General features: G+C 24.7%; 1 protein-coding gene across 2 annotated transcripts in view; it reads right to left on the bottom strand.

Annotated features, from left to right (window-relative positions):
• Positions 1 to 19,608, bottom strand: part of LOC122711763 (elongation of very long chain fatty acids protein AAEL008004-like) — a 43,982-nt gene extending 24,374 nt beyond the window's left edge. The window contains exons 1-2 of one of the 2 annotated variants that reach the window (XM_043930785.1): positions 18,593 to 19,608; positions 4,687 to 4,759 (exon numbers count right to left, since the gene is read on the bottom strand). In XM_043930785.1, coding sequence (XP_043786720.1) covers positions 4,687 to 4,747 — 61 coding nt within the window. In that variant the 5' untranslated portion in view covers positions 4,748 to 4,759; positions 18,593 to 19,608. Of the gene's footprint in view, positions 1 to 4,686; positions 4,760 to 6,829; positions 6,883 to 18,592 lie in introns of those variants that run through there. The other variant, XM_043930786.1, reaches the window with a different exon arrangement.
• Between the last annotated feature and the right edge of the window lie 7,952 nt (positions 19,609 to 27,560).

Genomic DNA, 27,560 nt, shown 5'->3' with positions numbered 1-27,560 from the left:
AAAACCGAAGTAAATAATAATAAACGAAATAATTTGCACGGATCTCGAAATAATATTTCGAAACTCAACAAGTTTATCGAATTATTATCGAAACTTTTTTATTATTTTCCTGATTCTCCGACACTTGAGTAAAAAATAATTTATACGAGCATGAATAACACGTAAAAATTTTTTTTTGTTGAACCGATTGCAGTTTGAAACTTTTCATTTTCGAAATATTTCGAGTGTCAACCCCCTGATTTCGATCCATATAAAATAAAAATTCTCTCCTCGTTATTACGCGTTACTTTTTTTTAATTAAACTCTCTTTAAAATTTTTCAATCGCAAGAATAAACAAAAAAAAAANATCGCAAGAATAAAAAAAAAAAAAAAAAAAAAAAAAAAATAAAAAAAATAAAAAGTTCAAATTTTCCAAAAAAATTCTTCGTTATCGAAAATACATCTCGTCGAAAAGCGCACGCAACTTCTCTCATTTTACCCACATTGTTCTATTCGTTCTTCACAACGATGACGCGTTGCGCGCACGGTCGACGAAACACGACAATAAACCAACCGATTCGTTTACAATACAGAGGCACAGGGAGAGCCCACCGGGACGAGAGAATTCTCGAGCGTGTGGAAAATTCAATCGGCTCCACTCTTCTTTCTGACGGTGTTAACCGTCAGCTTGGATAAATTTCTCAAGCATTTTTTATTCAACTCTTCGCGAAAAGACACGAGACAGAGAGAGAGAGAGAGAGAGAGAGAGAGAGAGAGAGAGAGAGAGAGAGAAAGAGAGAGAGAGAGAGAAACTTCCGCTGAATTACCTTTGCACTCACATGACTGGAACATCCGCAAGAATGCACATCGGTGGACACACTCTCTTGCAAGGATATATTTTCGATCGAAGAAGACTTGTCGTCTTTTTCTTTTTTTTTTCTATTGGAAGTTTTAATCAACGCCGATTTATCGATGGTTTTTTCTTCTTTTTTATTTTGAGTTATAATAACGCGGTAAATATTAAATGAGAATTGGCCATTTCGGATATTTGAAATATAAAAATAAAAAGTCTCCAATTAATCCAATTAATTAATAATTAAGATCTCATCTCAGAAGATGTATTCTCACCTCAAGTGTTTCGATAACTTACTTTACTTTCGATACAATTATACTTTAGAGATGATAAATATCTCGTCGATAAAATACTTCACTTGTTTCAATCAATAACACATTATCACATTATCATATTTAAAAATTTCTCGTATGATGTGTTGTGTTATTATTACACAGATAGGTGAGGAGGGCAGAGAGAGAGAGAGAGAGAGAGAGAAATCGTAGGGAAAACCGAATGAACACGAGAATGTAGATGGAAGGACGGATTCGAGTAGGGATTGATGTAATCAGGCAAAAGACGTCTCTTGGTCTATACTGGAGAGAATTAGCGGAAAGCACGGCCTACTGGTCTGCCTGATATTAAATCGATAACCCACGTACCGTGTAGCATGAAAAGAGAAATGGTCAATTTGAGCCCTCTTAAACGGCTCTTAAAGTCTTGTAATGGTTACACACGTCATCCTTCTCACGAATCAATTCACGAAGGCGAAGAGACCCTAGTGAGTTAACGTAATCATCTAAACGATTGTTCAACTCTTCAACTCTTGACGTATACTTTCTCAGGATCCATTATATTCCGTTTCCATCATCGTTGTAACGAAGTGAAGATTTTTTTTTCTTTTTTTTTTTTTTTTCTTTTTGACCGATTTATAATGACTTTTGACTTGACTTTGGAATACAATGAAGATGAAAAATAATTTGACGAAGCATTCTTTCAATTGCACTATTTATGTATCTATTACAATATAATCTTGATTTTATATATGTGATAAATTAGCAAATTGATTTAATTTCAATAGGAAGTTTAAGACAATTATTCTTTTTTTTTTAATTTTGAAAATTTTTTCTGTAAAAGAAATTCATTGTCTTATATGTACTCATTCTTTTATAAAAGATTGAATGTATGTAAGTTTCTTTTGTTCAAGTGTGATTTTGAATTATATATTTTTTCAAATAAAAATTAAGCTTTTGACAATTAAAAATCATATTCAAATTCTACTAGATTAAAATTTAATTTATATAGATTACTTTAATTAATTGTTTAATTTAAAGTGGTTTATAAATATAGCTTTAATTGCTGGACGATATTATGTCTATTTTGATTTAAAAATAGATAATTAAATAACGCATGTTTCGCAAATTTCAAATAATAATTTCTTATGATCTTAAAGAGTTAAAAATTAGTGTTTCAGATATCAAAGATTACTTATTTTAGAATTTAAAACATAAACTAGTGAGTTACATATTCGTATTCTTCAAATCTTGGAACTTTTGTTTTAATATATTTAAGACACTTCTTATTTTCTCATTCTAAATATAACTCTACATAACTCTAAGTTGAAAAATACTACTCTAATCAAAATGACGAATGTAACATAATACAGATACGTTTTCTAGATTCAAACAATTCCATAAGAATAATATCTAAGAAATAATTAACAATAGCAATTTATTCCATCAAAAAAAGAAACAATATAAAGAAAAATATAATTCTCACGAACAAAAATAATAACAGCAAGACGAATCAAAGAAATCGACGAGAAGTTGACGAAAAAGGACATATGAATCGGTATGGGAAAAGCTGACGCTTCGTTTCTTTTTTGCCTTTGGCCAATAACCACGGCTCAAGACTCCAGGAAGTCTGAATGGAGTTCAAGGATTTCGAGAGGATCAGTAGGGAAATTGGGAACGAGATGGAAACGACGTTACAACACTTTATTGACACACGTATCTTCATGAAGCGAGAGGTCATTTTGAAAATATACACGACAAATACGCCACCTCTATAACAACACGTCGCGCCTCTCTTCCAATCGCGGATATGTATATAGACCCGTGTCCCCGTTCGAAAGATATTACGAAAGCAAATTATTCGATGCATTTCTTCACTTTCATCACTCGCGAAAATGATTCGTTAAAGGGATATTATGATTTCGTTGAATTTTTTTTTTCTTCTATAAAAATTACATTGGTTGGAATTATAATGTTTACATATTTCTGAATTTGTTTGTTGATCGATTGCAACCGAATGAAATCGGTATGTATTGGTATACATAGTTATACCCGTTGCATTGAGAGGAATTAGGTTATTGTGCCAGCAAATGGTTTAATGTTTTTCAATTAATGTGTTACATGTGCGAAAATTTTAATAAAGAGAAAAATTGTAAAATGAGGGGGAAAAATAAGTAATAAATATTCATTGATCATTTAATACTTATACACCAATTCAATTAGTTGAAAGTGAAAATTGTGATTTAAATTGAGATCGAAAATAATAATATAATCAATAAGAAATATTTTTGTTTATGTAAATGAAAAATGGAAGCAATTTTTATATTTATGAATGTAAATGTAGTGAAAAATAATTTATATGTTCATTTCATATGAATATGATAAATAATTTTTATACATATAAATGCAAATATTTCAAAATTTCTTTTCATTTAATTTTTTTTTAATTTAATAATAAATTCAATAAATATTTGAATTTTTTTTTTAGAAATTTTACTTGATTGAATAATATCAAATAAATTATATTATTTTATTAATTTAATTTAAACGAAAGAGATAATTATATTTATAATGTGGCCATCGTTTAGAATTTTATTTGGCCACATTTTCAAGAATAAACTCATTCTCACTCATTTTCTCATGCTTACTATACTATACTATACTGAAGGGAAACATGAGAAGTAAATAGCGCGAATAAGACAAGACAGAGTACAATAACAGTATACAACCAGATCATTTTACAATAAATTTGAAATCAATATGAAAATCAATACAAATATAACCTTGTTTCTATCATTTTAATCGTACGAATCTCATTAATTCATCTATAGCAATCTTGTAATAATATAATAAAAAAATATTAAAAAATTATATCTTTTCACTAATTCGATGCCAATGAATTAAATATAACTTAACTATAGATTAGAGCATGATTTTCAAAAATATTCAGAATTTAGTGCTTTGGAAAAAAAAAATTTTTTTTTTCAGATAAAATTGTATCAAAAATTGGAAAAATATTGATTTCACCCCTTGAAAGAGAAGACAAGAAAATTATTCTATGCGTAATTTATTATATTTTATTTATATATAAAAAGTTTCATTAAAATCAAAATTTTCCAGGTAGATGAATTTTTCTGTAAAATCGTTACACACAATAAACAAAATTCATAAACTATAGCACTTTATAGTCCAATTTTTACAACAATCTTATTTATATATACACAATCCTGTAAACATTAATTTCTCAGAATGTTAATCCCCCTCCAAAAACACATCCACTGTAATTTTACTAATCTTTTACGAATGATTTCATATGAAAAAAAATCGAATCGAGGCCTCGTTACGTTCTATATGACTTTATTCGCATTCCAAGTATCGTTCACAATGCCGAGATGGTTGGGAAAAAATGTTACCCTACTTGGTTTTGTCGCGGCTGCTCGTTTTTGATTTTTTAGTACGTTCGCACCAGACTGACCCACTTGAATGTCATAGACCCCAGGGGAACCAATCGAGCCACGCTCTCTTACCCCTTTTAAAACCGCGAATCTGGTTAATATACCAAAAGGAAAAAATCCTCTTACCTGATTTGTTATCCATCAGATCCCTGTACCCGTGCACTAGATCTGTCACTATGGCTGTCATCTTGGCTGAGGTCTGGAATCACAACGAAAACGTTTACGCTTTTATTCGCTCTTAATTATCAAAGAAAGAAAGATTTGAAGAATTTTTTTCGCGTCATATATATTTTATCTCACGATGCTACTATTAAAATAAAATGATAAAATGAATTTGAAATTATTGAGATAATATTTTTAATTTCGTTGTTATTATGAAAAATTAATGAATAATATTTTACAATGAATATTATTTGAGAAATGATCGTTAAAAATAATATAATTAAAATAAATTTAGATAGAAAGAATAGTTTGAAATAAAAGAGGTACGAAAGAGAAAGTGTAATAATAGCAGAGATGAATTATAAAGTAAGTATAATTAGTAAGTAAGTAAGTATAATTAATTGATGAGTGGTAATCAGTTTTTAGACTTAAACAATTAAAAAAATGAGATATTCAAATATAAGTATTAATATGATATAATGCCATTTTAAATCGAAAGGTCGATAATCGATTTTCGGAAGAAATAGGATAATTTCGTTGGAAAAAAAAATATTGCACGACGTCGAAAAAATCTTAGAACATTTTCTATTTATATTGGAATAATAATTATAATAAAATAAATTCATATATATATATATATATAATAAATATAATAATATATATATTATATATTATAATAAATAAATTTATTATAATAGAGGTAATATTATTATATATTATAATAAATAAATTTATTAATAAAATTATTAATATCGTACGCAATACGATACGGTGTAGTATGGCATATTTTACATATAATAAATTATAAACATTTACATATTTATAATTTATATTTTATTTATAAAAATATCTTCAAAAAGTTTTCGTTAAATGAATGATTCTATTCTATGAATTACAACCTCTTTACGAATCGAACATAAATTTCTTCGAAAGATCACAAGAATCGTGCAAAGTAAACGTAGACAAATGCGCGCGAAATCCATTCGTTTTACGCAGCGCGTAAGTAACGTGGTTTCCACAGAGGCGCATCGATCGCTTAGCCTTTTAAACGCGCTCGTACGGATTTTCCAACGCGTTTCCGGGTCGTACGTCGGTTACTTTCGAGAAAGTAGCATCGGCGAAACGATAAATCGTTGGAGAAGTTGTATGATTGTTGAAATTTCAGAATCTTTCTACCGTATCATTTCCCTCTTTTCTCCTCTTCTCTTCTGCGATTCTTGCAAGCGAAAATAAAAATGAAAATGAAAATGAAGACAAAATCGAAGTCGTGACCGCGATTACGACTATTGCCCAAGATACAAGAACAGGTATGTTCTACTGCCGAATACTGACGAACGTGATGTAACAACAGGTTAGATTACTTAACTTCCTTTTTAAAGAAGTTTCATTGATTTCTCGTGAAATATAAAATATCCATTTATTTCCTTTGCATATACCATCGATTATTGCGTATCATACAGAGTCAAATATCATATATCATTATATGAATAAATAATTGTTATATATCATAGCAATAATTGTTGGTAATTGCGATATAAAAGCTTACACAAAATTAAATTCTTGTAAATATGATTAAAAAGTGAAACTTATAAATAAGAATGAATTTCAAGAATGATTTAAAACAAACATTTGTTTTATTCTTCAAATATCATAATGGATACATTATGGATATTTTGGATATTTTGTGTTTTTTATATGTTGTCTATTGTATAAATTTTTGTACACTTAAATTTTATATAAGTGTATATATAAATATCTCTAATCTATTAACTGATATTATTTATATTACTTATAAGTATGTCATTATATATCTATATACATATAATAATGTTAAAATACATATATCATTAATATATTTAATTATATTCTCACTATTCTATATTTAATATATATATATATAAAAAGAAATTTTTATCTCAAATTGTATGCAATATATATATATTCTTATTATTAAAAAAAATGGAATTTTTAAAATTTTATATATAATCCAATATAATCCATAATTTCACTAAATATAAGTATCAAAATAAAAATATAATTACCAATATACAAAGTTAAGATATTCACGCAAAAATAGACAAAAGTGTCAAAATAAAAATATAATTACCAATATACAAAGTTAATATATCCACGCAAAAGTAGACAAAAACATCAATGAAACGTTCTTTCTTACTTAAATATGATCAGCTATTAGATTCAGCAGTATTTATATATTCGAAAATCCCACTATTGAAAAGAAATTTTCTTGACCTAGTGAAATAATGTCATATAAAGTCATATATATTATGAAACAATACGATATAAATTTCAATAATTGATTTTAATTTCTTTTACTTTGTTACTAACTGTCATTCTCTATGTCAACCTTTGTATCAACAAATATAAAATCTTGTATTTTCCAACTACTATGAAGTAGTTAAACAAACTTGTTGTGGTTATATTCTTGTGCCAACAAAAAAGTAAGTATTCTAAGAATTGCCTACGCTATCGCATTTTTGGTTTGCTTTTCATTTCTTAACCAGAGTGAGAAACAACAAGTTTGAGCGAAAAAGAACGTCGACGTTCGACGTATATAAAAAAAAAAAAAAACATGCTAGCTCGCCTAAAGCAATTTTAAGAAATGGTAAGGACTATGACTTTACATTTATTATGGTAGCTCTACGCTTCTATTTAAAAGCAATCTTTTAAAGATGTTCATATTTTATTTCTTAATCTTTCTATATCTATTCATAACTAAATTTATAAATTTCTGTATAATTTTCTATATAATTTCTGTATTATGTATTATATATTCTATATAATTTTCTATAAATTTCTAAATTAATATAATGTATAGAATAAATACTATACGTTATATGATTTATTTAATGTAATTTCTAAATTAATATAATGTATAGAATAAATACTATATGTTATATGATTTATTTAATGTGATAAAGCCGACATTATATCATTAATCATTATATCTCTCCATATCCATATTTTATCAAATTTTTGCGTGCATCCAATGAAATATTCATTCACACTGACATCTGATAAAGTAATAATAAAATGTACAAGAGAAACAATTATTTTCGATATTCGCTTAATATAATGAAAAGAACGGAACGATAAATGCTGATCAATCGATTTAGGCATTAAATCTGCGGTGAATTAAGCCTCTTGGAATTAATGCATACTCAATTATCGTCTTTCGTAGGCCGGAATCAGGTCATCGAATTTCACGCGATGATCGCGGATTCCGTTTTAATGAAATTGTCATGCTTGCAAGTTTTTTAATCGGCCATTGTCGCGTCATCGCATTGAGAGTCGAACATCGATAGAATGGATGGTTAATTGAAAATGAAAAAAAACCAATGGACAAATAACAGGATGATATACGATGATGGTTATCGGAAAAATGTTTTATCAGAAGAAAAAGGCGCGAAACAACAATTGATCAATTGCGTAGTGCCACATGCGCGATAATATATAACCATTATTAATATTGACGGTGTGTGTGTGTGTGCGCGCGCGCGCGCGTGTGTGTGTGCATGTGCGTGTGCGTGTGCGTGTGCGTGCGTGCGTGTGTGTGTGTGTGTGTGTGTGTGTGTGTGTGTGTGTGTGTGTGTGTGTGTGTGTGTGTGTGTGTGTGTAAAGTAAGGAAAAAAATAAAGCATATTGAGAGCAAATCTATGACCCTCGGATACAAAATTATTTCCTCATCGTTAATTGCAGACTTTTTTATATTTTTATTTTACTTGAAATAAATTAAAAAATAACAAATTATTTAATATGCTTGATTAGTTTTACAAGTAACATAAAAAAAATTTTATTTCTTATAAAGCAGAAATAAATTGTTTTAAAAGAACTTTTTATTTCAGTTAATTTGTTCAAATAAGATAATAAATAATCTTATATAAGAGATAATATTAAATGTTACAAGGAAATTATATATTATTTTATAATAAATTAATTTTCATTAAAGAAAAATTGAGGAAATTACTGAAATTTTTCAAAAGTTTCAATCGAGTATGTTCAAATCTTATTACATATTAATTGGAATTGAATTTAGAAATTTAAAGAATCTCTTTCCCATATTGGCCGATTAAAAATTACTTGGCACATTAAAAAGTGTTGCCTCATTATATGATTCGATAATAGCTAAAGATTTGCTATTTTTCTCGAATCGACTTTACTAGTTCTGCGCATATGTAAACCAGTTTTGAATCGTGTTGATCTATTATTTATATAATATAAATGATATAAAAATTTTTACAAATCGATACTTTGAACTAATATATGTAAGATTTTCTTTAACCTTTTAACGCTTGTATTTTAAATGAGCATATTAAATACATTCGCCAATTATTTATATATTTTTATATCATTGATATCTATAAATTCAAAAATTATATCTTATAACTGGATTTTCAATATTTTTTATATGATACATACAAATTAATTATTCAAAAGAAATATCTATGTATTATATTATTGTATTATTTTGCCAATTGACAGGAAAGCTGTAATTGATTTAAAAAAAATATATATTTTTTTTTCTATTTTTATCTTAAAGTAAAAATAATATGTAGCTATTAAAAGAATTAAAAATTCTAAAATTATTTAGAATAATAATTATTTATTAATTTTTTCTAAATAACAAAATTTTTGATATATAGATTTATAGATCTCTTGCAGTATATATAAATATATAGCTTATTAAGATGTATATCATCTATTCTTATTATTAATTTAATATTGAAACATTTTAACAAAATTTCAGCAAAAAATGTAAATAAATTTGCATATGTATTTTTGAAATAAAAAAGCATTTTTTGTAATAATTCTGGTAGCAAAAATATGTAGAGAAAGAACTTGAGAATATATTGTAAAATGCTGAGTAAAAAATGAATAAGAATGAAGTCAAATACATTGTTTTTAATGCAAATTTAATGTCATAATATTTATCTTTGTTATTAAAAAAATGCCTTATACAAATCAATTGTTTCTAAAGAACATATATATTCAATTAACATGAGAATATTTTAATCGAATTAAAGATTCAATCAAATATCTTATACATTTATTTGCATATTTATTTCATAATATGTATTACGAGTATGTCACCTTTGAACATAACGAAATAAAATTCTAATGACCTCAGTCGTACATTTACGTCAATCATTATAGAAAATAATTTCGTTAACACGTAATTTCGTTGTGTTAAAGAATATTTAATTAAAGAAAAAGAAAAAGAAAAAGAATAAAGAAGAAAAGGAATAGAGAAGAGAGAAAAAAAAAGTTTATATAACATTCAAAACCAGTTTTATGAATATATAATGATTCATATTAATTATGATAATTATATTAATGTAAAATAATTAAATTATCAAAAAAAATTCTAATAATACACAATATACGTATTGATATCGTCTATCTTTTCTAAACTCTATCCCTGGCAATCAAGATTTTCGGGCAATCTGATTTTATTATTTGCATTTGACTATTTGAATGTATCTAAAAATCTCAATTATACGAGAACTTTAGGTATCCAGGTATCGAATCTATCCGATTTTTCCCGAGTTCATCCGAGTGCTCGAATACCCGATATTTCCACACATCTCTACTAGAGATTATTTTGTTTATTATATTATTATTGTATTGATTGTTTTTTTAATATATTAATACATGCAATAGTTAGTAAATTTATTTATTTAATACACAATTTATTAATAAACGATAAATTAAATAATGATGAAATTTTATTTTTTAATTGTAATGCAAATGAAATTACTGATACAAATGTATTCTATTATTCTATTATTTATATATTCTATTATCTTTTTACGTTTCGTATTTTTCGCTTTTCATTAGTAAGTAATTTCGTTTAAGTTTAAATTTTAAATTATATTGTTATTTTTTTGATCAAAAAAATATTTTGTCGGATAGTATTTATAAACATAGATAAAATTTTTATAAATTGTTTATTATTTGAATATTTTTACGATGTTAATTTTCATCATTAATTAATTATGTTTATTATAAAAAATAACTGTATAAAATTTCTACTAATTGTAAAGAATATTTAAAAATATTAAAAAAGAGTGAATTTAGTAATACAATTATAACATAGAATAACAATATCTCAAATATTGCAATAATACGACTCACTATATGTATACGCATGTATATATCAATATCATTGATTCGAATTGTTCCGTGTTACTTGAGCACAAAAATATCCGAGACGGCTCAACGAAATGAAGTTCACTTAGCTCGAGTGTTGAATTGTAAGATATATGTTTTGATAATATGAAACATTATTACTTAATCTTTATATCAATACTTAAAATTTTACGATATGTTTCAATTTCTAATTCTAGAAATTTTCTGATAATAACATTACGAATAAAAATCGATAATAAATTAAATTAAATAATGTTAAATAACAATGATTTAATTTAATAATATCTTAAGTGAAAAGAATCAGGATATTAACGTAAAGATTGTAAGATTACATATTTAAAATTGCAAATCGAAAAATAACAAGAATTACGAAAAGTTTTGATTGGATGAATCAATTATTTGGATTTGTCCTAAAATCGAGTCGAAAATTATGACTGTTTGATTACATTAAATCGCAAGAAATTTCTCTTCCGTTCTTTCTCCATCGATTACGGATATTACATAAGTACATAATGTAAGATTTGTTAGGCATTCCAAAAGAAAGAGAGAAGTCTTAAAACTACGAAATGGAAAATACAAAAGCGAGATATACATAGATATAGAGAGAGAAAGTAGAGGAACAGAGAGAGGAGAACGAAATAGACGGAGATATTAGAACCTGCGAGTAAGTGCAAGGTGGCCAGCGAGAAAGTATCTAAACATGTGGTTACGTCGCGTTGAGATCAATTACAGCAGATAGACTAACGGTCAAATTGAAAACTATAAACTGGATTGTTACGGTCAACTGATCTATTTCTTTTTTTTTGTTTTTCTTTGGCATTCCACCTTTTATTCTGATTATATCGGTCAATACAGTCGAGAAAAATGAAATATCGTATCAAACATAGTCAGATTATATCTGATCATATACATCGATCAATGCAATTAAGAAAAATGAAATATCAAACGATATAACTCGGTTATATCTGAGTAAATTTTTTGAACAATTTTATTCGATTTAAGATTTTTAATTAGATCGATCTATGTTAAATTTCATTTGAAAATCACAAAATTTTTATTTTTTTTGCATTTTCTAATACAAAAAATATTTATTTGATGAGTAAAATTCAAATGTATAAATTTTAGTTTTAATGACAGGAAATCATTGATAAGCAAGTAATTTAAGATTTTAGTCAAAAAAAAAAAAAAAAAAAAATAATAAAAATAGAATTCTCAACATTTCTAAATTCTAATATAAATAAAATTATTAATTTCAATAAATGATTTAATTAACAAATTAATCTCACTTGAAATGAATATAAAGAATTAAAAACTTGTATTTATAATTCATTCGATAAATCATCTATATTAATATCAACGTAGACGATATATCTCATTTATAATGATACCGATTCGTCTGAGATATATATTTATAAATATAATAAAATATGCATTTTTTGAAAACTCAGACATTGAAATTTATATTTTTAGATTTTAATCATTAAATACTATCAAAAAGATGGAAATTAATCAAAAAATTTGTAACCCTGAAATTTATTCAAAATATTTATCAATATTAATATATATATATATATATATATATATATTATTAATTAGAATTACGTAACAAAAAGAATATTGTTAATCAAATAAAAAAGAGTTTAAAGATCTTTATCCATTTGTTGGATTCTGGGAAGGATCAAAATTTCATGTGTATTAGTGATTTTATGGTAATTTTATGATTCCTCGAAGAGAAGAAATAAGTATACTATTTTAGTAAAATATTTTCTAAAATAAGTTAATAAAGTTTGGCGAATATGAAATTTTATATGTTCATATTCCCTTAAATTATTTTCTCCCTAAAAATTAACTTCTTTTTTTTATTTTTATATAAAACATTGTATAATTATTATTTTATTTTTATAAAATATTTTTTATATTATATAAAACATTATATAAAACATGTCATTTTCGAATGACATTGAAAATTTAAATTTAAAAAATTGATTGACTTTTACTTAATAGCAAAATTTAATTAATTTTAATTAATTAATTTAATAAGTTTAATTAATTAATTTTTTCTAGATAGATAGATAAATGAATGCGAACATTATTTTAATTTTTTGAATCAATTATAAACATGTCTTTCTAAAAGCAATCATTTTAACATTACTCGCATTCCAATTAATCAATACATGTTTTATCTCATAAATCTCAAATATATATATATATATAGTCGATTTTAAAAATATGGAAATTGATATAATTTAATTTTTATGTTATATTTATTGTTTAAACATTTTAAAAAGAAATGAATTTCCATGTCACAAAAATATTGGAACACTTCATAAATTTAAAACTATTTCGATATAAAAGATTAGTATTTACTTCGATACTTTTTTTTATTCAATAATATATTTTAAACGATTTGTTAGAAATTATTTTTTGTTAATAATCGATGGCATTCTTTCATTGTATGAATTTAACGTTTTTTTTTTTAATGTTTATTGTTATCTTTTATTATTGTATATTTTCTAGAAATTTTCGTAACTTATTATAAAATATTTGTTATTTTAATTTTAATACTTAATTTAATTTAATATGTCTTAATATTAGAAAAAATATTAATTTACATCGATATGAACTGGAAATATGTATATAATTAATCACTGAATAAAATCATTGAATAATTTATCATTGATTCAAAAATTAATCGTCATAAAATCAATAAAAATATTTCAAATAGTAATTAATATAATATATTCGAGACAAAAAAAGAAAAGAAAAAAAAAAAAGAAAGCAAAAAAATAATGACATTAATATATTATATAATATATTGGAAAAATTATGACTAAATGTAAATATTAATTCTATTATAAATTAAAAAAAAAAATTCACCATTCGTATTATCTATATAACAAATAGATCCGAAATTATTTTATACCAAAAAATTTATCGATGATTGTTACCCGAATACAGTTTAGATGAAAATAGATTTCCCTTTCGAGTTGACCATGAAATTTCTCTTCTCGAACGAGCGAGAAGCTATGAATAGGCTCATTTCGTGGAACGTTACATTTTACTATCATATAATTTTTTATAGCATCACCAGCCATTGCATTAAAATGTCAAACTAGATATTTCTCTGAAACTACTGATTTCAAAATGTCTATCAAAAGAGTCGGTAATTGTAAATAGACATTACGTATTTAAGCATCGATAAACACTCGATACTCAATGTTTATATATTATATAATATATTATATATAAATGTAATATATATTTATATTAGATTGAATATAGCAGTGTTAAATAATGAATCTTATTTTTTTAGATAGCATATTTGTTAAATCGAAAATATGTATTAGCAAAGAATATTACATATGAAATTAGATTATTGATACGAATAAGGAAAAAATTTTAAATAAAATTTTAAAAATATTAATGAATTTGAATATCTATAAAAATATCATATTCATGTTCTTCTTGTTTTTCATACTAAATTTTACAAAGTTTAAATATCTCTTAAATAAATGGATTAATATTTTTCTATAGAGAATGTCTAGATAAATTAATTAATGCATTAAAAATTATATAATTTCACTTAAAAAATCCTCTTTAATCAAACAATTTTCGTTAAAATATTCTTTTAATAATTTAATCCCTCGCGAAAAATTCGAAACATTCTGTTTAGATAGCTTAGTTTTAACCAAGTAAAAAAACAAAGATGTAATATTTCATATCGAAAAACAAATGTATTACGATCTAGAAAATCAATATATTGATCTATTAATATATAAAGAAATTAGAATCAGAAATCGTGATAGAAAATGATTTAATCATTTTCAGCCAAGAATATTAAATATAAATGAATGATGATTCATTTTCGAATGACATACAATCAATATAAATAAAGACATTGAAATATATCATGAATAATCTATTTGGCACACATAGACAAATATTACTCGATATTAAAATAAGAAATAATTATTTTTTTTTTTATTTCTTTATTATATTTCTAAAGAAAATTCTCTATATATATTTCTAAAAAAGAACAGAATAATTTAACAAGAATAATTTTCGACACAAATTCTTTGATTATTTCAAATAATAATATTTTAAATGTATCCATATAGATTCATAATTTATCTCTATATAACGCGAGATAAAATCGCAATAAGATCTAACTTTGTATAAGATTAGCATAAAATTATGGAGAAACTGCGGCAAAGAAAAATTATCATTAAAAAAACATAAAAGATATACAATTTCTTTTACAAGACTTTTACCATCGCAGGAACATATTCCCTTTGGGGGAACGAGGCACGTGCGTAAATTTACACGGAAAGGTTTTCTCACATCGCGTGTATGACTTACACAATCATATATGACGTGACCAAGCTTGGTCATTCTAGTATTGATTTTTCTTTTTTTTTTTTTTTTTTTTTTTTTTGTCTTCCTTCCATTCGATCAACAACCCCTTATATCCGAGGGCGAAATTCAAAGTGTGCATTACGCAGTCACGCAGGTGGAGTTTATGTATATATAATATATACGTATTACGCTTTTTACATGGCTAACATTGTGTCACAAATGCAGGCCAAAGATGGGAGAATTATGATAATACGCATTATCACATTTATCGAACTAGCTGGTATCCGTATGAATCATCGATTGCACATCAAGAAATTCATAAATTTCACCAGTTTAAAAACTAAGATTCTATTTAAAAATAGAAATGAAAAAAATATTTTATCACAATGAATAATGAATAAAACATGAAGCTTTTTCAAATGACTATCGCGATTAAAAATAATAAAATCGGTGATTAAGCTGGTACGCGTGTAAATCAACAGAATGATGTCAATATTTATTTTTTGCCGGATCTAAAATCACTACCGAAAAAAAGATATTTTTATCAAGGCAATGCGCGTAAAAAATTAAGACGATTTTCATGAATAAATAAAATAAAAGCGCTGTATCCAATCTAATATTCGTGTGAATGATCGATTGTTTAATTTATTAAGAAATTCTCGTTTGAAGATCTTTTTTACAATTCGAAAAATAAAAAAAATTTTTTTTTTTTTTTATTGAGAAAACGTGGGCGAAATATTAAGTTTAAGATGGTACGCAACCAAAAATGAGAGGATCGATATTAAGCTGCCACGTAAGACTCATCGATTTCTCGTTGAACACGGAGACAATCTTCCCAAGCATCGGTTTTTCGCCCCTAAGATGCCACTTTCTTTCTCCTCCCCGCGCGTGACTGACTTCGTGAGATATAAAGTAGGTCGGTCAACGAAGATGCAGTTCTTTGCGAGATATGGAATAATGCGAAAAATTTAGTTACATATAACTATACCAACAGGACAAGTTTTATGGTGACGCGAAAGAATGAAGCTGATCGCGTGAAATTATCCAATTTGACAATGACGCACAGCTATTACGTACTACCATCCGTCGAGGACGGAGAAAGTAATTCTGTCCGACGGTTGTTGCTTAAGCAGTTACTTTCGACCGGGATTCCTCTACAGGTATTTAGCGACCTGTTTAGTTATGTCTTATGAATTGGAGATGCTTTTGTATCATTGAAAAATGATAACATGAAAAATCAATATCTTATATTATATTTATTAATTATGAGATTAATCCTCCGTGGAACATTTGTATCCCGAGCAAAATTTCGTTCAAAGAGATTTTTGTTTTCGATTTTTTTTAGAATTTTTAAAAATATAAAACGATAAAAAAAAATATAGTGGACATAAACGATTCAGACTTTCCATAAAGAGTTGAAATCACAATCGATAAATGGCGAGTATATTCGTTGAGGCAACGATAGTAGATATATATGTATATCATATAAACCGAATGCCAAATGGCATTTCACGCGTCTTTATTGATTCTTTCAAATCTGTTGTGATCGTCTGGTATAGATATATAGAAATAATTTCACCATCGACTATCCCCGATTATATTCTTATTTTTCTTTTTCATGATCGAAGTCGATGGGAATGGGCAACATTTTGACTATATAGCTATTTAGTTAAATGTAACTTTAAGATATTCTCTCTAATATTTTTTAAAATGATTTTTATTTAATTTTTGGTCATTTTTTATGATGGATTAATTATCGATAGTTTTAAACTATCGATACAGTCGCAATATTAAAAATTACATATTCTAAATAATATATTTGTATTGTAAGTACAGTGTATTGTAAGTCAATAATATATGTATTGAAAGTAATGTCTTTCAAATATATCAAATATATCTATACCTAAGAGTTAAAATATTCTTTTTAAAGGGGAATTAAAGAGGGAACTAAAGAGAGAAAAAAGAAGAGAAAAAAGAATCGGAAAAGAAGTTGAAATTTTTATTTACCATGTTAAGCTGTTCTTTCGATAGAGTGGTTTTATAGGTTACTGTCACGCCTCATTGGTACTTGAAAACGGATGTTATCTATAACTCAAGATTATGTTCTGTATTATGATTCAATACAGAAATTTCTTGAATTTTCTCTCTATTTGTTCGATGCTATTTTGTGTCTGAATCATGGTTCGATCGAGGTCGAAGGTATGTCGAAACATTTGCTGGGCGAGTTTTGCATTCGTAAATAATAACGCGATAGACAGACGTCATAAGAGAAACGAAATTGGAAAGAGCGAATACGATTTTATTATAGCTTAGTCTGGTATGGAATGAATACATCAAATATATCTAACAGTATCAGTTAATTTTCATATTATATGATTATTTAGAGAATTAAACACGATTTTAAAATAAGAGAGAAAGCATTCGAATAGAAGTTTATCCACGACTAACGAGAATCAATTGTACCGGAAATGAACGTAATGTCCCCGGTATAACACGTTTGTCGGTCGTATGCGAAAGAATTATTAATTTCTCGTATAAGAGTGCGTGAACCGGATGTAACGGCATTCGAAGAGAGTTGAGTCAAACCGAGTTAAGCCAAGTTAGCTGTCAAATCATAGAGAATTGTATATATATTTTAACAATTTTAACAATTGTTGTAACAATTCTCAAGTTTTCTTGAGAATCATTTACAATAATAAAGTTTTATAATTCTATTTTGATCTTAATTGAAAGTGAAAAAGGATATAATGTAGAATCTTACGTATAAATATATTCAATGCAGAAAAACATAAAATAATTTGCGAATAATAAATTTGAAAAAACATATTTTTCTCAATTCATATATATCACGAATAGAGTAAGAAATTAACGTTTGATTTATAAATATCAGAGATTATATTTTTTAAAAATTATTAAAAAATAATTTGAAAATTACGATCGATATCAATGAAAAGATATCGAATGTCAAAAGATCAATTGTTTCGTAAAAAATGAAATCAATGACATTCGTTTATAAAAGTTATTAGAGGTTAGACTAGATGATTGAACATTGGAACGGACGATTTCATTTTGAATATTTTACCGGGAAATATAACAAGATCATAAAAGCATAGTAATTAATTTAATATCCAAAGTTTTTTAGTCAAAAATAATCATTTTAATAGTTAAATGAACGAGAATTTTCGACAGAAATCATATTTGTCAGTTGACGGTCATTTCGTATTATAGGAAGTACAGAATCGATTACAGGCCGTCCTAACCTTAAAATCCGTACCGGCACGCCTCAAACGTATAGAACATAAATTTATTTAGAACAAAGTACAGTGCGTTAAATAATTACATTTACCTGTTTTTCGTTGTTGTCTTTTCCCCTTTTTTCTTTTGGTTATCTTTTTCTTTATCTTTCTAACGTTTCGTAGCACCGTGATTACCGGCTTCACCGATTCCTCAAATTCTGATACCGTCTCGTTTTCTTCTTGTCACCTGATCGATGATACATAAAATAAGCACGTTGATAATTCACGATAGCAAAGAATGAACGCGGAATTTTTCGTATATCCTCGTGAAGGTTTTCTTGAGTATAGGTGATTGATATTCCTTCTTTGTTAAATTTCTATTCGATGTCGTTTCGTTGGTAAAACGAACGAAAGAAGCTTAGCTTGCTTCTTGCTGTTAGAAGCAAGCAAACGCGAATAAGAATGATAACTGTTCGTCGTCAGTTTCATTCATCGACGTGTCGTGTTCCTCCTCTCCGTCGCGAGCGCGTATCACAGATGGAAAAATTAAAGGAAAAGAAAAAGAGAAGTAGGATGGGAAAGGGGCAGAAGAAGGAAAATAAAGGAGCAAAGATCAAAGAAAAAGAGGAGGGATAACAGCGTTATATCTGCACAATACTGTCTTGTGCACGCGGTCGCACTTGACTGACGGTACCCCGTTCCTTTTTGTATACTCTACTGCTGGCCGTTTTCCGTTTACGCTATCTGCCACCTATTCACCTCACTATTGGTTTCTGTTGCCCTACCCTCGTCCACGATGCTTCATCCTACCAATATTTCTCCCTCCTTTTTTCCTTTCTTCCTTTCCGCCCTTTCTTTTTTTCTTCCTTCTGTATTTCCCTCCCACTTTCGACGAATTCGTAACCTGTCACTCTTCTGTGTGCTCGCATACGGATTTCCTACCTCGCCCCTGACAAATATCCATATGACTCGTTTTCTGCCAGCGTACCGTCGAACCAAACAGAATAAACGTAGAGTCTTTTTGAAACGACAAAAGGAAAAAACGATCGCGGCAAAGACGAGGATGACAACGAGAATGACAACGAGGACGACGCGACGAAAACGATGGAAACGAGGGCCGCCGTGCCGACGACGAAAACCACTGCCGCCAACTTGCCATCTTGCGGGCATTACTGTAAACATTTGCAAATGGCTCTCAAATTGCGGATCTTTTTCATTTCAATTCTTTCTTGCAACATATATTTTCTTGAACATATTTCTTAACATTAAAAAGCAAATGCAATTTATCAATAATGTTTATATAATTTTATCTTATTTAAATTTTAATATTTAAATTAAATATTTAAATTCATTCATTATTTAATTTTATTTATTTAATTAGACATTATATATTTTTTTATAGAATATTTTAATATTTTCGAAACAAAATAGTTCAAATCTTTGTAACATTAAAAATATTAAATACAAAATTTAATTAGAAATAATTTATATATTAATATAATCTTAATATTTAATAAATACTAAATATTTAACAAGTAAATTTAAATATGAGATAGACGAAGCACCAATGGGAGAACAGAACGAATCAGACTTATTTACGCGGGAAACAGTGTAGAATTTAGTAGGTTAGTCGTTAAACTCGGTGCTTGTAACGTCCATTAGAAATTCTATGTAATATTAAATATTAAATTTTGCTGTTTGTACAACATTTTAGTTTTTTTAATTTATGAATATAATAGAAGAATTTAGATTGTTTGTTGTAATTGAAGAATTTACAGGTACTTTTAAAATATATGTATAATAATGTTACATATTCTGTTAACCTCTTAACTATAATTATTAAGAGCATCATTAAAATAAATTACATAAAATATAAAATATATTTTCTTAACTGTTGATAAAATTATAGTTAGAAAACAAAAATAATATTATTAAAAAATAGTTATAATTTTATCAACAATCAAGAAAATATATTTGCATATGATCGATCAAATGATCGAACACTTACATTTTTGTAACAATAATACAATTTCATATATAAATAATATAAAATTAAATATAAATTTAAATATAAATTTCACATACATAAAGCCGTAATATATCATCTTTTTATGTCTAAAATGGAAAGAGATATCATTGATTGAATATTTATTAAGTTTTAAATAATTTAATTTTATGTTAAATAATATAGAGATAGAGATAGAAATATCTTACTTTATTTCTGTTTTATTTAATGCAAATTGTGCATGCAAATTATTTAATGCAAATTGTTTATGATATACTTAATAAATAAGATATAATATACTTAATAAATAAGTTTATAATATACTTAATAAATAAGATTCAATCAATAATTTTATATAATTTTTGTTTTGTTCTTTAGAATCAATTCTCAAAAGATGTCACGAAATATAATATTAACATATTTATAATTCATTTTGTTTTTTTCACACAAATTTTTTGCTATCAAATGCAAATATATTAAATCACTTTCGTTGCTAAAAATTACAATTTTTCAACTTTATTAATTTTTATAAAATCAATATAATTTGGTAAATTTTTTTTTTCTATTTAAGATTTTTTTACGGATATATTGAAATTGTTCGAATATTTAAAATTTTTTTTAGATAATGACATTATTATTATGTCTATCTTGAATGCATTTTTTCAATTATGAAATTTTCGTTCTTTTTTATATTTTTTATAAATTATTTTCAAAAAGCTGAATATAATATTTTTTTGATTTATTATAAATATTTTTTATATTACAATATTTTAATAATTGTTAAGTATATCATAAATTTCAATATTTTTATTTATTAAATGACAAAATATTTATAACTTTCAAAAGTAAAATTAATTTTATTTTATTATTAGACATTAGAGATAATGCATATGATATATTATATTAATCTATTTATATATTATATTGCGTGTTAATTCATATTTTATTTCTTTTATCTTAATTATCCTATTTTCTAATGTTGTAGTTGAATGAAATAGATGTGAAAAATTTTCAATTCATTTTTGAACTATGTTCTGAAGAAATATTAAATATTAAATATTATCATACATATATTTTAAATATTATTATATTGTTAATATTCTATTATAGCTTATTGGCTCAATCTTTTTTTTATAAGAACAAATATTAGGTAATTAAGTAAAATCTTGCATTTTAATAATATTAGAAAATAATTTAAACTTAGATATATTGTTTATATTTTTCTCATGATTGATGTTTTATCACTATTAACATCTTTTAACATTATTATTTATTATTATTATATTTACATTATATTTTTTCTCTGTTGTTATTGCACTTAAAATTTATTGAATTTAAAATTTTCATTGATTACAAAGTTCTAGTGATGTAGATTTTTTTTTAGTCAATTTACATTAATCTTTTTTTAAAAAAAGAATTAACTGCTAAAATAAAAATTAATATATATTACATTTAACGAGCATCATAAAATTTTCTATTAATATATATTTAATATAATAATCAACAAGTAATCTTAAATAGAATTTCAAACATTGTGAATCTATGCAAAATCATTTTAACTTCTCTCGGTAGATTTAGGTCAAAATTATTAACCTTCTATTCTGACGAAAATTGTTGCGAAATGTGAAAACTATTTTTTTTTTTTTTTTTTAAGAATTTCTATATATTGCTTGACGATGCGAAGTATTGAAGCTTTTAAGCGTAACGGAGGCAAAATTGCGTAAACGAATGTGTGTGTGTTGGCCGATCAAGACAGAAAAGAATGAACAAATGGACCAGAATGAGACTCTGGCAGAGAAAAGAGAAGAAAGTATAATGCCGTGTAACAATCTTGCGAGAAGTTATGCAAGTCATGGATATCCCAGTCTCGACGATCGGCGAAAGTGATTCTTACATCGTCATGAGATGTTTGCAAATTATTTCGTTTTTCGAAAGAAGCTGATTTTTGATATTCACATATCAAATTGACATTATATATTATCTTTTCAGTATTTTATTTGATTTGAATAAAATATTTTTTCTTTTTTTTTCATTTTGTTGTTATTTCAAACACAAACGCAAAAAGTAGTAGATTCTTGTAATTTTATTGATTTTAGATGTAAATGCAAATTTAAAATCATGAAAAAAACATGAAAAATTTTAAACATGAAAAATTATGCATCATCATCATCAATGTTATAAGAGAATCTTTTTCTTATAACTAGTTAATTTGAGTTGCATATTTTTATGCCAACGGAAGATAAATCGATCGTTCAGACCAGTAGATGGTGTAAAGATTGTAGATACATTATAATTGTACTGCGTATATATAAAAGCATTAGTCTGTAATGTGTTTGTATTATATATGCTTCACAAGAAGTCTTATAGGATGGGACGATATAGAAGTGAGTATACTGTTCACACATAAGTGATGGCATATGATTTTATTTGTAGATGTAAGATTTTCAACCAATAGCATTCTTATTTTTATAATTGTATTTTTCTATTCAAATCTGAACATTTGTTTCACAGAAATTGTTGTAAAGTATATAAATATTAGATTGCTCAATAAATAATTTTATTTTAAAAGCATAATTTCCATAGAAAAATAATATATATTTATATATACTTTTATATTTTTTACCTTTTTATATACTATTAATTATCTAATATATAATATATATTAAATATTATAATATATATATATTTATTAATCAATTGTGATTTATGAAGATTATTTTTAAAAATTGAAGCAAATTTTTAATTTCCTTGCTAACAAATTTCTTGTTTTTTAAATTGATAAATTTGTTTAATATTAATTTTTGAATATATATTTTCAAAAATTTTGTTATTTAAAAAATTTCATTATTAAAAAAATAGATAATACTTGATAATTCATTGCTGGATTAGAAAAGTAGTGATTGATTTAATATAATATCAGTTTAATTATTCATATTATGATCTTTGTTATACATGCTTAGATATTATCAAAATAGACAAGAATTTGCAATTTTTTAATAAAAGCTGAATATTATTTATTTCATTTTTCCATTAAAAATTATTCTCATGAAAATCTAATTTTATTTCAAAAATTTAAAATGAATAATTATTTGCAATTATTTAATTTTAAAATAATTAATATAGAGTATCTTAATAATTTCACGTGATATTTTCATTGAATCAATGTTTCAAATATTATAATCTATATTAATGATTAAAAATATGAATTACAATTAAAGATATTTAATATTAAAAAATTTATAAATCATAATTTATTTCAATTTATCATTTTTATTCAATTTTCTTTTCTTTTTTTATTTTTTTGATTCGATCAATGCCAAGATATCATGTTAAAATATCGAAATATTATTCTGAAATTATTTGAAAAAGTAGTTTTTATTTAAATTTAAAAAGTAGTTATATCAGTAACAAAGATAGTTTTATAATAAGAAGTCAAAGTTTTGAGCGTAATTTATTTTCATCTGTCGCGCCATCTATTAGCTTCCATAAATATGACAATAAATCAATTTCAATAATATTCATGATTCTATTTATCACTTCGTGTTCGATTTTTTTCTATCTTTTTTATCAAATTATTTGTAAGAATTATAAAACATATATTATGGAATAAAGTAAATATAGTTAATTTTCCAAGAAATCGTTTAAAGTTTCTTTGACAAATATTCATTTCTAGAAACAATAATGACGTTGGCATAGTAAAATAGAATCTTTTTTTTTGTTGAATAAAGTAAATTGAAATTGAATTAACACATTTTTTTTTTATTTAAGGGTGAATAAAATTCATCATTTTTTTGAAATAATTTCCCCGAATTTAATTTATTTTATATATTTATATATATTTTTTATATTTAATATTTTTTTATATTATTATTATTATATTATATTTTTTATATTATATTTTTACATATTATATTTTTTATATTATTATTCGTTCGTAAAAACTTAAGCATATAACATAATAATATATTCAAATATAACATATATAATATAGTTATTTATATTGTTTATATAAAATATAGAAAGCACATACAATATAATAAATATATTTACATAAAAATCCTTAGTCAATTAATATTAACGAAAAACTTCAATCAACATTTTTATACATCAATTTTTATATTTATATTGAAAATCCAAACATATTTCACAAATTTATTTACATCTTGTATATATTAAAAAAAAAATTATTATTGAAATGTTGAATATCTTCCATTTTATGAAAAGCATTTGATCAAATCAAATAATCTTTGCTTTAAGATCATTTTTATCTTCCTTATTAAAAAATAAAATTGACAGAGAAGAGATTAATTCTTATAGGTACACATTATAAGTACAATTTTATATGGTAATGTTATAAATAAATATAATTATCTAAACGTTTTTATTTTTTTATTTTGTTAAACTTTTATTATGATACATGTATGTTTCATTAATTATTTCATTGCACATTTTTATGTATTGAATATTAATTTCTAATAATTATTTTATATTAAATAATGTCAAAAATTATACAATTATATTATATTTCTCGAATCATTTCGTTTTTGATTTTTTCTCTTTAATTTTTCTGTTCAATTTACATTGTTCATAGATATATGCGACTTATTTATCTTCGATTCGTCATAATCTTTTTTCGTGATAATATATTGTAGATCAGAGTATAACATCCAACAAAAGTTATTTTATAAAGATTTATATATGTAAACAATTATATCAGTGACAATTGTAAAAAGACAATCTTATTATCCAATCTTATTAACAGCCATATTATCTCCTTTTTCTGTATAAAATATTAAATATATTCATTAAATACCTAGAAGAATAAAGCCGATAAAGATGAAGATAGAATAAAATATTTTTTTTTTATCTCTTATATTTGAAGTTTTCTTATATATATAATTTACATATTACGATGAAATTATTATTCTTTTTTTTTATAAAAATCACATGCATAAATTAATAACGGATTTAATTGTGTATTTAATTTATAATGTCGTTGAATTGCAAATTTTATTAAAATTATTGCATTTTAAATATAGTAATAATTTGTTGACGCAGGCACATGTTTATTATAGTTTTTATTCTTTCTTTTTCTTTTTGCACGATAATAAATATTTTTGAATTTGTTGTATCTTTTACGAATTCATGATGAATATAATGTGATTTAATCAATCTTTATCCATCAAGATTTCCTTGTAAATTTCATTTTTATGTTTGTAACTTTTAAATATACCGAATTTGATTTCGTTGATATGCCTTCCTCGAAAAATTTCGTCATTCATTAACATTAAAATTAACAATATAATTAGAATGAAATATTAATTGCAAAATAATTAATTGCATACTGATACGTTACGTCAATATTTTTATTATGAAATTATAAGCTTATTATAAGTTACTTTATATGATAAATTAATAAAATTAATTGTCATTTGTATTATTATTATATTATGTATATTATGTATATTATGATTTATATTATGTATTATATTGCGCAGGATCGAGTATTTTTTTATTTGAAATAAAAAAAAAAAAGACAAAAGAAAATTTTACGAATAAATTATATAATAAAAGTCTTGTTATGAAAAATTAATTTTATTTTATTTGTTTATAATAAGTCTTTAATTATTTGAGATAATGATAAAAATGATTACATTATTTGCACAATATATACACAGATTTTGTTTTACATTGAAGAAATATAAATAAAATAAAATAAATAAAATAAATAAATAAATAAAATAATAAATAAAATAAATAAATAAAAAATTTAAATAAAAATATATATATAAAATATATATAAGAAATTTATATATTTTTCTAATCAAATAAGAAATATCTAATTAATTTTATTTATTTAACAAGATAAATAAAATAAATTTATCTTTTAGATAAATTTTTTCATATTATTTAAGATAATTATTCAAATAATATTTAAAATAAAGTAATAAAAAGTATTGCGTACATATACATATGAGAAAATTTTAGCGCGTTGCGTAATTCAGAATCTGGAAAATGACGCAAAACATAACTACGTTTTTGATTCGCTATCTTGGCACTTTCGTTTACTCGAACAAAGCCGAATATAATCTATTTTACTTCATCGTTTATTTTTGATGGAATTTTGTTATTACTTTTTTTATTATGCCTTCGCTGTATACGTTAACTATTAACATATACATTTCGTGGTATTTTTAAAAAATCAAATTCATACATATTCTTGCACTATTGCGTTTGTCCATTCGTTTACATGGATACTCTTAGTAATTTTAAATATGTAAATACAAAAAAAAAAAATCGAACGTAATAATTATTTTTACTTGCAAATTTGTTCTCAAATTATAATATAATAATTCATATAACATAATAATTATTATGCGAGTTCAATATCGATCTAATGTCGATTGAATTTAAATAACAATTATTAGAATATATTAAAATATATTACAATATTTTAGAATAACAAAGACGAATTGTATTTAAAAATGCCTCTTAGTGAATAATAGGAATATTCTAGTAAAATTTTTGCATTGTTTAACCCGATTGGTATACATTCCAATTCTTTATATTTTATTAATTTTTCGATATCTCTAGTAAATTCTCATATATTACATTAGAACAAATACTTGTTCTAATCGAACGCAATCGACGGTAAAAGTATGATATATCTGTCGTAATTTATTAGCATGTATAGCACATGCATTTGTGAGGTTATAATGCAGTTTATTCGGTGTCTCCTTTATGTCGTATGGCTCACTGACTTTCACCAACTTGTCACTTTCACTAATGAAAATTAGTACTATTGGTTACTTCGTTTATTTTCGAAACTAACAAGTAGATTGTCTTTACTGGGATGCATGGGAACATTTTTTAAATTTATAATATATTCAAGTGATAATGAAACCGATCAAATATTGTTGGCTAATTTTTTAGTCTTATTTTTATTATCGAATCGTATTGGTTATATATATATAAATATCAATGCCATAATAATTAGTTTAAATTAAACATTTCTTTTTTATTATGAACTTTGTAAATTTACGTTTACTTTTAAGAAAAATATAGAAGATAAA

The sequence above is a fragment of the Apis laboriosa genome, unplaced genomic scaffold (assembly GCF_014066325.1).
Source record: "Apis laboriosa isolate Shangri-la unplaced genomic scaffold, ASM1406632v1 scaffold17_cov146, whole genome shotgun sequence".
Taxonomy (NCBI): domain Eukaryota; kingdom Metazoa; phylum Arthropoda; class Insecta; order Hymenoptera; family Apidae; genus Apis; species Apis laboriosa.
The sequence above is the reverse complement of the archived record's forward strand: the minus strand, read 5'-3'. Positions and strand labels throughout refer to the sequence as shown.